We start from the raw sequence: 16,683 nt of genomic DNA on the forward strand, positions 1-16,683 counted from the left end.
ATTGTGCTATTTTTTACAAGAAAATTGTTCAATGTGTCTTGAGGAACTCTTACACAAAAATTTAGCAATCATTCAGTCTTTTTAATGGAGTTATAGGTGAAAGTATGATTTTATGCGTAAATTTGCATAATTAATTTACTAAAAATAGAAAATCAAAACTTTTCCTTTGTATGACCATGCAATCTTGTAGTTGACATCCGGCTCTATGTTCAGGCAAAATTTTGCGGCGATCGCGCTATCGGCGGCCGAGATCTGAAGGGGGAGTCAAATTGACCCCCTCCCCCGGTAAAAACTTGGTCTCAAATACTAGTAGCCCAGTTAGAATAGGGTTAAAGGAGAATACAATGTACTACAGCTCCTGTATTTGCCAAGTCCAGGACAAAGATGTGCATAAATGCCATAGCAATCGTACAAGCAAACAAACACACAAACAAACAAACAAACTCACATACACACTCACTTGAGGAGGCTGTGTGTGGATAGTGAAAGCCAATGGAAAAAGCATACTGTATACGCCCAATATTTCGCGAGGTTTTTTTTTCTATTTTCGCGAATTTCGCGAGTCAATGCTGTAGTTCAAGTAAATGTGACAGGAAGTGTTCCTTGTTAATTGAGTCACCTTCTACTTTTTTGCCGTTTTGTTGTTGTTGTTGTTGTTGTTGTTTGGGGTTTGTTTGTTGGTGTTTTGTTTTTTGGTGTGGCTGGGGGTTGATCCTTTTTGTTTGATTTGAATTTTTTTTCACTTCAGGGCAAGAAGGGTTAAAAAATAAAAAAAAACCAAGAATGTTAAGAATGTGTTTTGTACTACGGTATATGACAATCTATTTCTAATCTTCCTCATGTACTCAAATTTTTTCCTCTATGTATCTACCGGTCTGTCTGTCTGTCCCTGTCTTGTCTGTCTGTCTGTCTGTCTTATCTATTTCATTGTTGGTGCCTCCTCTCTCCTCACAATGTCTACACACACCTTTTGCATTCACCAAACAGCCATTCAGAGGTGATGATACGATCAGATCCTTGCCCGACAGCCACACAGGAAAATCAGGCATTGTATTCAAAATAAGAATATTTTGATTTAATGGCACTTTTAAATGACATTGAGAATGCCTTTCTCATACAAGACATTTGTTCCATTTTTCTAAAAAAAACAACAACAACTCGGCAGGTGACACTTAATGTCATTATTGCACTTGTGGCAGAAAACTGCCTCTATAGTTCAAATGAAACAACAACATAGTATGCTTTCTCTCCCTCTACGGTTTTAAATCAATACGTGTATACAGTAAACTATACCAGTAAACTAGTAACATTATGGCTCGATATTTAGTCAATGGAGACTCGAAGTGAATTTCATTCATTTCACTCCATGTGTCACATAATGTCCATCTTGGGTAATGAGGCGTGATAGATTTCACTTTCTATTTGCACATCCATAATAATAACAAGCAAATAATCAACGTTGGTGAAGGTGATGGGACAAACTATCACTTCCGAGGCGATCAGGATGTAGCTATCTTTCCGAAGCGCAGCTGAGGAAAGATAGCGTACACATTCAGATCGCCGAGGAAGTGATAGTTTGTTTCATTGCCTGAAACTAAAGGTTGATTATTTGCTTTATATTCCACATCTGGGGTTCTAGATATTCCCATTTTATTCCACATCTGAAACCGTTTTAGCTGTCTTTCGGTATCCTTAGGGCTTAGGCTACGTAGCTTACTTCAGACTTATGCGCATAGATGACAAACAAAGACGCTTACTATCTTTGATGACAAAACAACAAATTTGCTCTGCGCACCGCGCGCGGCACCGAAGTGAAAGTGTGTTGCACTGTGGACTATCATTTGACCTAGTTCATGTGATAGTCCACAGTGTAACGCACTTTTATTTCGCGCGTACTCATCTCGCGTTAGGACTGTTCAGCGAAGCAAAAGGGACTATCAACATAGAGTGTAACGAACTTTTCTTCTCAGGTGATGTGATGGGCAAAACCACGCTTCATCACGTGATCAGCTCTCGACCAATCCTTTAGCAAGATTCTTAGTATGTGGAATATAATAACCAATATTCATAGTCCCCTTTTGAAATAGATATAAAGAGCTCACACCGTTACAACAAAATACAAGATATCAATAAAATGCTTACTGAACTTAACAAAAAACACAAATAACACAACTGAATTTGATGTAATTACCATACCATTGGAATAAAATAAAACAGAAGTGTTACTTTTGGAACAAATGGGTTTTTAAAAGGAAATGTACGGAAGAATGACTGTCAGCAGATGGAGCATGATATCAACTGGACTCCTGTGGTTTTAAGCACTCACTCATGGATCGCAGAAAGGCATTATTGAAGGCCCGCTCAGATGAAGCTATCCAGTATTTCTTGTCTATGCAGACTTTGTGACTCTGAAAGGAACACCAAGAACGGCCTGAGCATGTGACCCCAAGGAGAGATTGCTGAGTCAAATTTTGTGTCTGGTGAGGAAAGGCATCAAAAGCGACACCACCAGTAGGGCATCGTCTGGCATTCCTGACACTATCTGGGCCCTGTTGCATAAGAGTTATGATCAAACGCAAGTCAAGAAAATCATACACAACTTGATTTTCACCCAATCAGAATGGAGCATTTGGGACTTACGTTTGATCTTCTTGACTTGCGTTTGATCGTAACTTTTATGCAACAGGGCCCTGGTATCCCAGGACACAAGCAGGGTTCCTCATGACCGTGTCACTTTTACCAGTGTGCTAAAAATTACTAGCACTCACTTTAGGTAACACAGGGTACAGCACTTACAAAGAAAAAATAAGAATTCAACAAAAATGGTGAATTTCTAGCTGGTACACCGGGAGTGCCTAATACCACATCATATCTCCTGGAACAATACTGTATACACCGAATATTTTGCAAGGTTTTAATTTTCACAAATTTCACGATTCAGGACCTAATCGCGAATTTGAAGCCACGCGAAAATATTGACTCTCATCCTGATATGAATGTGATGTGAACACAAACAGTTCTCTATTCAGTACAGTACTCCATGATCGCAACCTTAACCACTCGCGAAATTGTTAGGAAGTCCCGATTCGCAAAAAATTTAAACTTGCTAAATATATGGCATATACAGTTGATCATTCAAGCAAATCGTATCTGAAACTCCTCATGCGGAAAATTGCAAAGGAAAAAAATAAACGCTCTGATGATGCATTTTTCACATTTCCATGACAACCAGTAGAGCACACGATAATTGCAGTATTCTGAACAAGTTATCCAGAATCGGATTACTTTCGTTTTGTATAATCTGAGGACACAGTTCCTGGACACTGCAGTTTCAGGCATACACTTAAGCTTCTGCTCCGATGATCACATTTTTTTGACAGAAACTTCTGCAATCATCTACTGGATCCACACATGGTAGTCTTTTCTCAAGGTTTTCTTAAACGATTGTGTTCACTTTCCTGGCTTATGCCATCTTCACAGTGTAGGCTTCGCTTTTCTTTTCCAACTGGTTTCATTGGAGGACAATCTTCCCTGCAGGTCTGTAGAAGCCGTCGTCACCATAGCGACCACGTTCTGAGATGTGGACAGAGTCGATGCAGTGCTCGCCGAAGAAGAAGTCTCTAAATCTCTGTAAGCAGAAAGCAGGGTTTCAAGCAAAATCAGAACCAGTGGAGTACATTTAGGTGCCTGTTGGAGTATTAACAACATCAACTTTCAGATTATGAGGTCAGGCAGACAAGCAAACTTTCTTATTAAGAACTAGAAATGTCGCTATGGCGACTGGTATGCCTCCGCCATAATGCATGATTCTCCTAATAGGTCTATAGTACATGTGGACAATGTGTGATTACATTTTCACAAAATTGGCAAAATATTAAAATGACATGTTTGTCACAAATGTATTGAATGTTTACCTTCCTTGACCTATGTTTAATTGGATGAATAGGAGAGCATGTATTTGGGGATTTAAGAACTTTAACTTGACATTGACCATTTCATAAGTTTATGCACTGAGTAATTTTCAAGGTATGGAGAAAAAGCGCAATTTCTGTATTGAACAGTAAATTGTTATCATTTTCATCTGGCCTTTGATTTATAAGAGAATCACTGTCAGGCAGAACATACATAAATTCAGCATGTACTAGGTTTCAAGATAACTTGAGCCACTTCCGAGATATGGAGAAAGAAGTAAGTTCAGCACTTTCACTTGATCTTTGACCTTTGACGTTCTTGGCAAAAAAAAAAAATCCCAGAGAATCTCTATTGGGTTATACATGCATACATCGAGTTTAAAAAAAAATCCTGCTGGCATTGCATAAATATAAGGAAAATAGTAAAATTTTGAAGTATTGCCCTTGACCTTTGACCCCTGACCTTTGACCCCATGAACCCTAAATTCCCTAGATAACCACTGCCAGTCAGTAGATGCATATATACTATGTTCCATGAAGATACCTTGAACAATTTCCAAGATACAGAGAAAAAAGTGAAATTTTAACATTTTGCTTGACCTTTTGACCTTTGACCTTTTGACCTCATGACCCCAAACTTTCACCAGAGAATCTTAATTGGGTAGTACATGTATACACTAAGTTTCAAGAAAATATCTTCAGGCATTGCATAGATATGGGGGAAATAGTAAAATTTTAAGCATTTGACCTTGACCTTTTGACCTTTGACCTTGAGCATGTGCACCCAAAAGTTGATAGGCACAACTTCACCCCCTAATACACATACATGCCAAGTTTCATTAGGATACCTCAAAAGGTTTTGGTAGTTACCCTGTCCACAAAATTTATTACGGACGGACGGAAGGACGGACGGACGGACGGACGGAAAGACGGACGGACGGACGGACGGACGGACGGACAACCCGAAAACATAATGCCTCCGGCACCACTTCGTGGCGGAGGCATAAAAAAGGGTATTACTCCAGAAATATACATGTATGAGGATTCAGTGAATACAGAATAACAGTAGAACATATCAGTGAAATTTGAGGAAAATCAGCTCGTTCATTCAGGGAGGTGGAACCCTGGTTCATTCAAAGGCAAGTTATAAATTTTCAAAGTGTTGATGAAATCCATGAGCCGTCACGGCTGGATAAAAAGGCTACACTTCATGGTGTCGCAGCAGTAAAATGAAAGAAAAAATATGAGGGGAATTCAGCAAATTTAATTTTTGAAAGAAGACTTCAGATTCCTCACAACTGTTTCTGACATACAGTATGTTAGGGTAAATATCATTCCCCTGCCTTCTAAAGGAGGAACATTAGATGCTTTTTCATTATGCTAGTAAAATGAAACTATGTAAAAAATAATGTGGTAATTTAATAATAAATATGGAATTCTCTTCATCAAGATAAAACATCTTTCACGTCATTCAATTTCAGTTAATGATAACATGACTCGTAACAAACTGAATAGCACCACGTGCCATATTATTCATGATAACCCACTCGAAACAAGAAGTCCCAAGATCTTTTTTTTTTTTTTTTCTGATATTCGAGCCCCATTGTCCTTTAAAGGAAAGTTGCTCATGTCAACACACTGCATCTGAATGCATGACATTAACATTCAAAACATCGGTTCATTTGCCTACACCCATCTTTTGAAGAGTGCCAGCTCTCCCACATTCTACATTGAATCATGACCCCCCCCCCCCCCATCTGTAAACTGGACCCTCATCGACAGAGTGACATTGATTAATTGATTCATTGATTGCTTTACTTCATTGTCCACGATAGTAATTCCTTGGTACGTTTGATATTATAACAAACATACATCAAAAAGATTCAAGTAGCCACATTGATATTACACAAACTAGAACTGAAACAGAAACACACAGACATCGTATGAGGGAACCCCCAAGGGCAATTATCCTCCGGCTAAATACTGGTTAGTGATAATGTTAGGGTAAAGATTAGGTTCAGGGTTAGAGTTTGGGTTAGGGTTAGGCTTAGGATTTAGGATTAGGGTTAGGGTCAGGGAAAGGGTCGGGGTAATTGCCCTAGACCCACTGACATACAATCTAACATGCTTCAAATGGTGCAAACAGATTGGGTGGAAACACAACCTCCCCCCCCCCCCCCCCCCCCCACACACACACTCAGAAGAATGGCAATTCACCTGTAAGATTTCAGTTACGTCAAACATCTGAACATTGGCGCTGGGGCGCCCTCTACCTCTCCCCTCCGCCCTCGTGTCGGGGAGGTCCTTCTGTCGGAAAGAGGCGTTCATCACCGTCATGTGCAGCTTGACCCCAGCCTTCTCAAACTTGTCCTGGGACAGCGGTGAAGCCAGAAATCTCTGTCGTATTCTGTCTGCTATGTCCTGCAGTCTGGGATCGTATAGGCAACACCGTTATATACAATCTTCACGCTTCTGAATCGCCACTTTAAATCCAAAATGCTACATTTACAATGGAAAGAAAACAATTTCTCAAACACCAAGAATTAATACCACAATGCACAATGCATAAAGGCAACTTCCGTTATGAGGAATTCCTTAGGACTGGCAATAAAGCTTCGTTATATCAAAATTTCATTATTTTAGGTGAACAGTTAAGTATATAAAGATATGTAAATTATAATTTGGGGACCTGAATTTTTACTTTGTTGTATCAATTTTGTTATACCTGTGTTTGTTGTGATGGGAGTGCACTGTACTACTTGCATGCAGAGAAAGCATGCAACAGCCTGCACATGTGAAAGATCCTGGCAATCGTTCACCCAAAGTAACTGGCAATAGTCAGCTAAGGGTACCAACCAGGCATGTGGTGCCACATGAGAAGAAGACCCGGCAGCCTGGGTTTTCAGTGTGCAGCAAGCAGTGGGTTAGTGTCTGCTGCCCTCACAGGCTTTTCAGTGTCAGTAATCAGGACTAGGGGTTGCATTCTGAAATCCTTCCTAGAAAGAAATTTCTTTCCAAGTCAGGATTTTTTCTGCAGTGGTTCTTCCCAAGTTTTGTTTGTTTGTTTGTTTGTTTTTGTTTTTGTGGGTTATTTTTCTTTTTTTTTCTTTTCTTTTTTTTTTTTTTGGGGGGGGAAGAGTGTGCAAATTAAAGATTGTTTTCACTGTCACTCTCCATCACTAAGAAGATGTATATTTTACCACACCAACCATGTGGATGGCTTGGCTGGGCTGGGCTGATTTGATCCATCACATGCAATTGTGTTGACTAGCAAATGTCAGCCTAAAAGATAGTCATTGAAAATTGTGAGACTGCCCAAAGAAAGGGACACTGCCCTTTGAAGATATGGTGCTGAAGTTGATCTTCAGTTAAGATCAACTTAAAATCATGGTACTCTGTATGCATCTTTGATGATATTCTAACTTCCAAATAAAAGCAAAAATTTAGGATACTCTTTCTGTAAATTTTGACAAAAATTGACATGGATTCTGAAAACATCAGATGAAACTAAACAGGGAAACCAATGGCACACCACAATTTTAAGTCGACCTTAAAGTTTTAAGGTTGACTTAAATTCTTTGTGAAACACACCCATGGTCATGAATCAGAGCCTGGTATTTCCTTTGTGATGGAGAAATACCTCCTCCCCCACACACACACCTGTAAAGACATGGAGAATGCTACAAGGCAACAAAACTCACTTGTTAGAGCCATCTCGCATTCTGACCTTCCCGTAAAGGACGCTGACTCTTCCAGGGTCATCATTCATGTACTCCAAGCCAGCAACATCGATGAGCAGAGGCTGCCCCTTCAAGATTGGACTGTGAAAAATGATAATAAACACAATGTATTGTATCTAAATTTTCACAGAAATTAATTTTCTATGACATTGAAATAACATATGACTGTGGTCCTTCTTCAGGTAAATAAATACTGCATAAGTGTAAACTTTAGCACAATTAATTCTTTGGACTAGGCAGGGTGAGACAAATGTCACGTTTGAATCCCATTTTCTTTGCTCATTTATCTCCTAATAAATTATATTTTTAATTCCACGGAATCAAAAGATAAAATAGTTTTACTCATGACAAGCAAAATCACGCTAGTTTCATGTTGTGCAAAAATTTCAACACCGTATAAATTTCCACTTTTACAGTACATGTCTTGATAGCATCAAGGACCTTTAAAAGCTCCTTGAAAGTATATCTCAATAATAAGTCCATGGAATGTGAATTTTAGTGGACAATGACAACTTTTGTATTCTTTATAAGCTTCCTTCATATTATTGTGCTATTCTAGCATCATAAAGTGAAAGGAGTTCAAGGAAATAGCTAAAGTCTGAATATTCATAACTTTTTAATAAGTGGCCGATTTTCCTTGAACTTTTAATTGTTTTTTTTTCAGCACTCACAGAATCAAAAGTATCAGGTATTCATACTTGGAGAAACTTCCTCTTCAACTGGCATTAGAAATTATATGAAAGCATACTTCTCTTTAAGCACAGATGTTAACTGATTGAAAGTACATGTATATCAATAATTTGTCATTACCACTTGAGGCTTCTATGAATCAACTTGCAAAATAAAAGCAGTAGCATGACGAAAATATTAAGAAAAGTTGCTTGCATTAGTACATATGCATTCTTTTAAAATTGCACACTTTGCTTTATCCAAATAAATCCCAGGCATTTAAATCGCACAATTTTCTTTTGTCCAAATAATTCCAAGAGGTACCATCAATGTAAAAGAAAACATGCTGTATATGAGCTTTTTTGACAGAACTCATGATGAGGTTCCACACACACATACTTGATGATCGTTTCTTGACATTCATCCAAAATGTCTTGAGCCGCATCCTACACAAAAGAAAAAACAAACACAAAATAAGAGCCGTACGTAGCTATTGCAAAGAGGAGTTTCAACTGTAAGATCTAATGAAAATGCTCTTAAAGTACAACTAGGGTTGGGGTGACATATTGCTTCTGTACATCAGTGAGAGCAATACTGGTTTCACAGAAAATTATGATACAAAAATGAAGAAATGTGAGCAAAATTTTCTAATCTTTGAACCTCACTCTCCAAGGAGCATTTCTATATCCCCCCAAAAATGCATGTCAGCATATAACAAACCAACTCAAATCAAATTATAAGAAAGATGGAGGTTTAATCAAATCAAACCTTAGAAACCATTATAAAGTTATGGAATTCTACAAACTCATGTTTACATGAAACAAGATATAACACTGACTCACTGGTATCCCATCATCCCACCCACAAGTCATCATTATCAAAAAAAATTTTCTGACATGATGATATACAACAACACTTGTATCTTTCATATTCAATCATTGGGGCTGCAACAATGACACATTGATGAATTTTAGTTGGAAAGGGTTTCAATTGCTGATCTATTGATCAAAAACATGATTTTTGAAAAATATTTTTGTGCATTTTAAACAAACAAACCAGACAGTTAGAACCCACAGACCGTGCCATGCTGACACTCCCCAATCCTGCTGGTTTCTCTAAACACCCCTCAAATTTCCATATTATATTAGATCATGATAATGATGACGCTAAAATTTTGGCTAGGGTCAGGGATACCAACAGAACTCCCACATTTCTCTAACAACTTGGTAAACCGTATTCATATCATGATGTCAGCTCATGCTGACAATGTAGTGTTTCAGACTTGGCTGCGACTGCAAGATGCAGCCACAAATTTACACTATCTTCTTTGTTCATGAGCACCAGCTTTTAAAGACCAATGCAATTACTGATACAATGTCAGTCCATGCTGACGATGTAGTGCTTCAGACTCGGCTGCGTCGGCAGGATGCCGCCGTAAACTTACGATTTCTCGCTTGTTCATGAGCACGAGCGTGGTAACGGTGAGGTGAAGCTTGGCAGGAATCTGCATGATTTTGTCCTCTATTCCGTAGCACTGGAAGGGCGTCGGGGTAGGGAGCAAGAAAGAGAGCAAAGAGACAGAGAGTGATAGAGAGAAACTGAAATTTGCATCAGGTCTTGAGCATCTAAACATTTCTTAAAATGTTGGCCTCGACCCATTGAAGGGAAACAGTAAATTTCACACTTTTGCAAAGGTTTTCGACAAATTGATAACTATGCATATTAATTACCATCAATGTGCTTTCTTTGAAAGCACTGGAGAGCTTTCTTTGCAGATTAGCATTGATTGCTTGGATACTAACTACCAATAAACAGAGATTACCTAATCCCCTTAATCCCTATTTTGTCATCATGGCCTTCCTGTTGTACTGAGGCACACTGTTACACCTGGGTGGGCTGGCTAACTTACAGTTACTTTCACACTGAGGTCAAGTTTGGATATTTGACTTGACGCTGATGAAAAAGCGTGGCAAGTTACGGTTAAGTGTCATGGCATACTACAACCAGATACAACAGGTTAAGGAAACTACTGTATACGCCATATATTTAGTGAATCTAATCTTTGTGAAATAGGAGACTTACCAACAATTTCATAAGTGGTTGAATTCACAATCGTTTAGTACAGTAAGGGACAGAGAAATGTATGTGTGCACAGTACATTCATGTCGAGATTAGAGTTAATATTATTTTTGAGTGATAAACCATGAAAAAGAACCCCATGAAATGACCAACTCATAAGGTAGGGTAGACACAAGGATGAAGTGAAATAAACAAAGGCACACCCATATCTAAATACACGGACAACCCCCCCCCCCCCCCCCACACACACACAAACACTTATACACACACATACATACATATACACAAACACATATTTAGGGAGGCTGTGGGCAGTTCATTGATTGTTGAGAGAGGTTGTATTTCCTTGTTATGATAATAGTCGGTTCTTATAAAGCGAGTTTTCATACTTGGCTCAGTATCTCAATACGTTTTTCAGACCACTAGTATTATTACTCGTGTCGTATCAAAAGATTTTGCGAACTGGGTGGCTAGAGATGCCGATATCACCCGTCAGTATACTGTAAAACAAGAAATTTTTGTGCACTTTGCGAGGAGCCAAGATTCGCCAAATTTAAATGTTCGCGAAAGTTCTTATCTACACTTTGCATTGAATGCCAGTGGCAATTCCCAAAACTTTCACTGCCATGAAAAAGGCTGTCAGCTCAAATTCACAAAAATTTCATGTCGTGAGTATTTCTGCTTTTACAGTCCATGAAATGACAACAGTGTACATCACATGACCACAAGCCCTCTTTATTTCATGCCCTTTTGACTCGCAAATGTGGTCATGAACTTACGTGGCTGCAGTTTGCGAGAACCTCTTCTTTGAATTGGCTGAACCTGTCCATAACGGCTTGGCTGTTGAGTGGGAAGGACACAAAGTGGGTAAAGGGTTCCCTCTTGCGGGCCGAGTCCACCAAAACGTCTATCCGGGTCTTGGCCGAACACACTCCATTTCTATTCTTGCCAGTAATAGCTGTCAGACATCGAAATGAAATGAACAGGCAAAGGTAGGCCTACAGTCATGTCTAAATATAAATGCTGTAATCCATATATTCTTGTGTGCATTAAATCTTCATAAATTTTGCAAAGAGCTAAGATTTAAGAAAGTTAATTGCACAAAAAAAAGTTTTGTGTCTACACCATGCATTGAATTCCAGTGGTAATTCATTAATGTTTACGGTTTACAGTAGGCCCACTATTCATAGCTCCTTCCTCTTCTTCTGTTTGGTACCATGGAAATTCGTCTCCATCAACGATGCTACCTTCACTTTTGACTGCCCACTGACAAAATGGTGCACAGCCCTTGCAGACAATTTGTTTTCAATGATAAAAAACATGTATACATGTAATACTCAGAAGGGCTCAAAATTCATCTTACAACATTTGGAACTTGCTTGCAATACATCAAAGGGGTCTGTCAAGAAGCTTGTCTAGCTGACAGAACTTGCCAAGATACTGAGTTGTTTTGAAGTATTTCGAAATCAAATGTGTAAAATAATTTAGATCGTAGGACACGACTTTTATTACTGAAACCTTCTCCCCCATTCAGTAGTAGGTAGGAAGAACATTATGTGATGATCAATCATGCCATAGTGATTGTATTTTCCAACAAGTTGCATGCGATTCACTCTAGCACAGAAGATAGGTGGATACTGCTGTGGCCTAGCTGATTTGTCAATTAATGATGATCGATTACAAAAATTATGTAGCAATCAAGATCAGTTATGCTCTGAGACTGTAGTACAGTACTTCCGGCAAACCTTTTTGGCTAATATTTTGCATTTGGTTCTTACCCGAATGAAACCTTGCTATTACAGAGTTATTTCACAAATCTTTTATGCGTACATGTGTACATCTTTGAGCAAAAAATCCACAGTTTGGCAGGCATTTGAGAACTATGTTTTCACTGGAATAAATGCAAAGTTGCACTGGTGACATATATTGCAGTCAGGCTTGTCTGCTTAGTGACTTACATATTCTCTCCACTTGGTTGCCTCTGGGAATATCGACCTTGGTTTGGGTCTCCTCTTCGATCTTCCGTTTCATCTCCCCCCTGCGTCCGATGATGAATCCAAAGAATGCTGCGGGGACCTCCATGACCACTTTGAAAAGATCCCCAAACTTCATTATCTCAACCTGGTCACATGACTCATCGTCCATCTCTGCATCGAGCATGCACTCATCATCTGGATGAAATATGAAAAACAGCGACAGAGAGAGAGAGAGTTTATTTGGTCAATAAAGTTGGGCAGCATTTACCTTTATAATGTTCTTTGCTTCTATGCTTCTGCCTTCTGGCATATATCTAGCATCGTGGTTCAAATCTTCCTTTTTTGTTTGCAAAGCTGACTTGGCATCCAGTCACCAATGACTGAAAATGAGGTGAAATAATAGATATTGACAGTGAGTATGCCTACATTTGAACAGAGAGTCATCTTGATCAAAATGCTAAATGCAATTTGCATTTGGTGAATGAGAAGCTCTACATCAAATTCACTAGCAGTGAGACTACAAATGCATCAAAAGCATGAGGTACAGTACAATATTAATCTCTTTGAAAGATAACGTACTTGCATGCACGGAAGAGATTGTGTGCATCACATAAATGTGTGTGTTCACCATATTGGAAGGAATTACATCAACACTTGTAAATAACTGTGCCCTTCCCCCCTCTTTAAAGTGATGGCTCACAGAGTGAACACCTCATGCAATGCATCTCAAGAGTCCATTGGTCAACATGAAAATGTCTAAAGGATTCTGGACTGTACCACATATCGAAGGCAAATCCTGAAATCACACACTTCTTTAAAACCTTTTAACCTATGGTCAATATTCTCTGTGGCCTCAAAATGCACCAGAGACATGCAGTCCAGCAAAGTGTTGGTTATGTGACTGGGTTTGCCTAGTTCTGCCTCTTTTCATTGGTTGCTTGCAAATTCCTTATTAGCCATGTCAATCATGCATATAATTCACATTCAGTCCTGCTCAGCAATGCAATCACCCCTATGCTCACTGGGTTCGTCACCATGGCAACGATCCTGGTATCTTTCCTCTTCCTCATCTACTTCAGCATAGGATGATACTTGGGCTGGATTGCATCGATAACAGCGCCCTCCTATGGTGATGATGGGTGGTTTTAGAACATCCATGCTGCTGTGATTCATTTTTCTGTTATGGAGGGAGAAACAACAAAATAACAAATCGAATCACTGGTTTGTCACATGGGATAGTCAACCTGGTCCTACAAATTGTAGCTATCTGAAACTTTAAGCTCCGAAATAGGGGTCTGCATATTTGCATAACAATACTGTATTACATGTGTGCCCACAGAGGCAGCTGTCCTATGGAACTCTTCTTTTTTTTTTTGAGTGTTCTCTCCACCCTTCTCTACCGCTATTCTTTTCTTCTTATTCCTGCTCTTCTTGGGCACACATGTGATCCTTGGGTTTCTGTATAATGTACATTATGTACATCACATATGTTCCACTCCCAACATATTTTTAGGGTCTTGGCAATTGTGTATTTATGATTTTGTAATTTAGATATATATTTGCCATACCAGGTAGTCAGACGCCAGCATGTTTAAAAAGATTCAATGCATCAACAGTATATCATAATGTTCTATTTTTATAGTTTTAAACATACCTCTTCATTTTATTAGTATTTCAGTTTAGACAACTAAATTTAGTTATAACATAGTTTGATGTATCAAATTGTTAATAATTAGTCATTTCGCTTATATGTGATCTGTTTGGTATTTTTGTCGGGTACAGTAATGTTGTTATTTTGCTAGTGGAGGAAGATTTTTTGCATTATTTAAATCAGACAATAAATTATTGAATTTTGAATTTTGAAATTATTCGAAAATTCACCAAAGCAAAAAGAATACACTCACAGTCCAGTGGACTCCTGAGTCCCGTTACAACAAAGTCCTTAGGACCTGCAGTTTTCTTTCGTTATATCGAAATTTCTTTACAACCGAACAAATAAACAACTAAAATACAGAGAGCTGATAATGTTGTGGCCTGAATTTTTACTTCGTTATAACCGGAATTTTGTTATAACCGTGTTCGTTAAATTTTATAACGGGAGTGCACTACTACACTACCAGCAATAAAGTTTACTTGTTGAACTTGTAAATAATGGAACGTTATTTGTGGTAATTTATTTGTACTGATAACACTGATAGTACAAATACCACTAGTACAGTCAAACCTGTCTATAGCGGCCACCCAAGGGAAACGAAAAAAGTGGCCGTTATAGACAGGTGGCCGCTATAGACAGGTAATCCAACTTATTGTGCATTGCCTATACATGTACATATATCATCGTTGGATACGTCGATAAGTATTTAATGTACATAATGTACTATGCGTAAGTATACACACGTGTATTTCATGCATTGAGCAATGCCGGTGTTTATGAAATTGTTGCACAGTAGCATGTGTACAGTCGTGAAGAAAGCTTTACACTAGTGCATTATTATGACTGAATAAGTGATGAATGCAGCGGTGGCGATCACTGAACGTTGCCCATGAATGTCTGGCACGGCCACAAATCAGAAAAACATGCTGAATTACCGGCTCTGTGGCCGCTACAGACAGGTTAAAATCTACCGCGGGAAACAAAATTTGTGGCCGCTGGCCGCGTTAGACAGGTGGCCGCTATACACAGGGTCTTTAACAGGGCTTTTCTCTCGGGGGGATTTTTCAGTGGCCGCTGTAGACAGGTGGCCGCTATAGACAGGTGGCCGCTAAGGCAGGTTTGACTGTAGTTCCACTACCACCACTACACCAGTACAAGTAAACTTGATCCTGTATGACCAAATTCACTTCATAATGACATAGTGGAGAGCCAGCTCCAGCCCATGGCATGTAATTACATTAGATCAATCTAGTACCCAATGACCAATGTGATGTGAAACCTAACCTACACTTGTATGCAGACGGCGCCCGAACCCCCTCATTACAAGTTAGTGGGACTACGAGTACGATTAGGAGTCAAAATAGAAGTATCAGGCTGAAGCTTTTTAGGGCTATTTAGCTGATTGACTTGACAATTTTCTTAAGCGTAAATCCAGGTTCCCCAACCCAACTAACCTAGTCAACTTCACCTACCTATGGACTGTATTATCAAAAGTAGAACTGTAAACATTGCCTTTCGTTGTGGGAGAGTTGAACTACCAGCGGTGCAGCTGCGCTGATCGATGAACAACACACACTAATCAGCCACTGAGACACGCAGTCGACTCCGAGTCAGCACGTTTACTGTGGTATCATCATACGCATGAAGTGGCCTGCCATGTGATTACCTGGCCGCCTGGAAGCAGGGAAACCCAGGAGCAGGCTGGAAGTGCGAGTGCGAACCATTGAGGTTTTATGCTCAATGTTCTACCTTATAGATCTACTCATATCTTTACATTTATCAGATCTGCATTTATTTATTTCTAAAATCTCTGACCCAGACACAAATCTTGATTTATGAATAAATATCATCACAAGCAAACGAATAAATCTACAGTCGAACCTGTCTATAGCGGCCACTCAGAAGGGAAACAACAAAAGTGGCCGCTATATAGACAGGACGTGACCGCTAAGAAGGTTTGACTGTATATATAGATGTATCACAATGGTATTGAAATTGCAGAAAAGTAAATCATGCCATACAAGAATAAATCAAATCAAAATAATATACATTGAAACCCAGACAACCATGAAATTCTATGCATTGTGCTTACACACAGCAAATCTAAACTAAGTGAATGAATACTAGTAAATATATGAATATTCTAGGTGAATAGATAAAAAGCAATAAATAATCATAGATGGTATCATATGAAGAGTTTGTTCGAAAAAAACCGATAAGTCCATATTTGCCAAATGGAGATATTTGCGATTAAAGATCAAGAAAAATAGAGAGAATAATAAGAAAATTTTTGCTTCTTTTGACCATAACTTCAAAAAATTAATGTACCTTTATATGTAGTGACCAATATATTATTTTGTACTTTATGACAGAGACCACACTTCAAAATCTTCGAAAATGGACTTATCGGTTTTTGCGAACAAACTCTTCATATATAGCTGGTATATATTCAGACCTCAGCAATTTCTCGTAAGGTCATAATCATCTTGTGAACGATCGGTAATATGCATAATCAATGTTTTGGAAATGCAGTGTGATGGGTCAAAAACAAAGGTTACAGCTCGTTACTCGGAAGGTTCGTTATTCCGAAGGCTCTTTATTCCAAAGATTTGTTATTCCGAAAGTTCATTGTTCCGAATTTCATTTTCGGATTA

General features: G+C 38.8%; 1 protein-coding gene across 1 annotated transcript; it reads right to left on the reverse strand.

Annotated features, from left to right (window-relative positions):
* Positions 1-3,375: 3,375 nt before the first annotated feature.
* LOC139711271 (activating signal cointegrator 1 complex subunit 1-like) lies at positions 3,376-13,533 on the reverse strand. Its single transcript, XM_071623182.1, has 8 exons — positions 13,419-13,533; positions 12,358-12,570; positions 11,179-11,357; positions 9,765-9,854; positions 8,720-8,766; positions 7,613-7,732; positions 6,129-6,339; positions 3,376-3,628 (listed from the first exon to the last, which is right to left on the reverse strand). Exons 1-8 carry the CDS (start codon positions 13,531-13,533, stop codon positions 3,512-3,514), a joined length of 1,092 nt encoding a protein of 363 aa, XP_071479283.1. The 3' UTR covers positions 3,376-3,511.
* Between the last annotated feature and the right edge of the window lie 3,150 nt (positions 13,534-16,683).

Source organism: Diadema antillarum, unplaced genomic scaffold (genome assembly GCF_040938485.1).
Source record: "Diadema antillarum isolate AM-2024a unplaced genomic scaffold, OU_Dant_1.0 seq00001630_RagTag, whole genome shotgun sequence".
NCBI classification, from domain to species: Eukaryota; Metazoa; Echinodermata; class Echinoidea; order Diadematoida; family Diadematidae; genus Diadema; species Diadema antillarum.

Excerpts from the sequence above, each read along its gene's own strand:
- LOC139711271 (XM_071623182.1), bottom strand. The coding sequence starts at position 13,533 with ATGGATGTTCTAAAACCACCCATCATCACCATAGGAGGGCGCTGTTAT. Across the intron at positions 8,767-9,764 it reads TCATGAACAAGCGAGAAATC|GATGCGGCTCAAGACATTTT; the intron begins GTAAGTTTACGG and ends TCTTTTGTGTAG. Across the intron at positions 3,629-6,128 it reads ACGTAACTGAAATCTTACAG|AGATTTAGAGACTTCTTCTT; the intron begins GTGAATTGCCAT and ends TTCTGCTTACAG.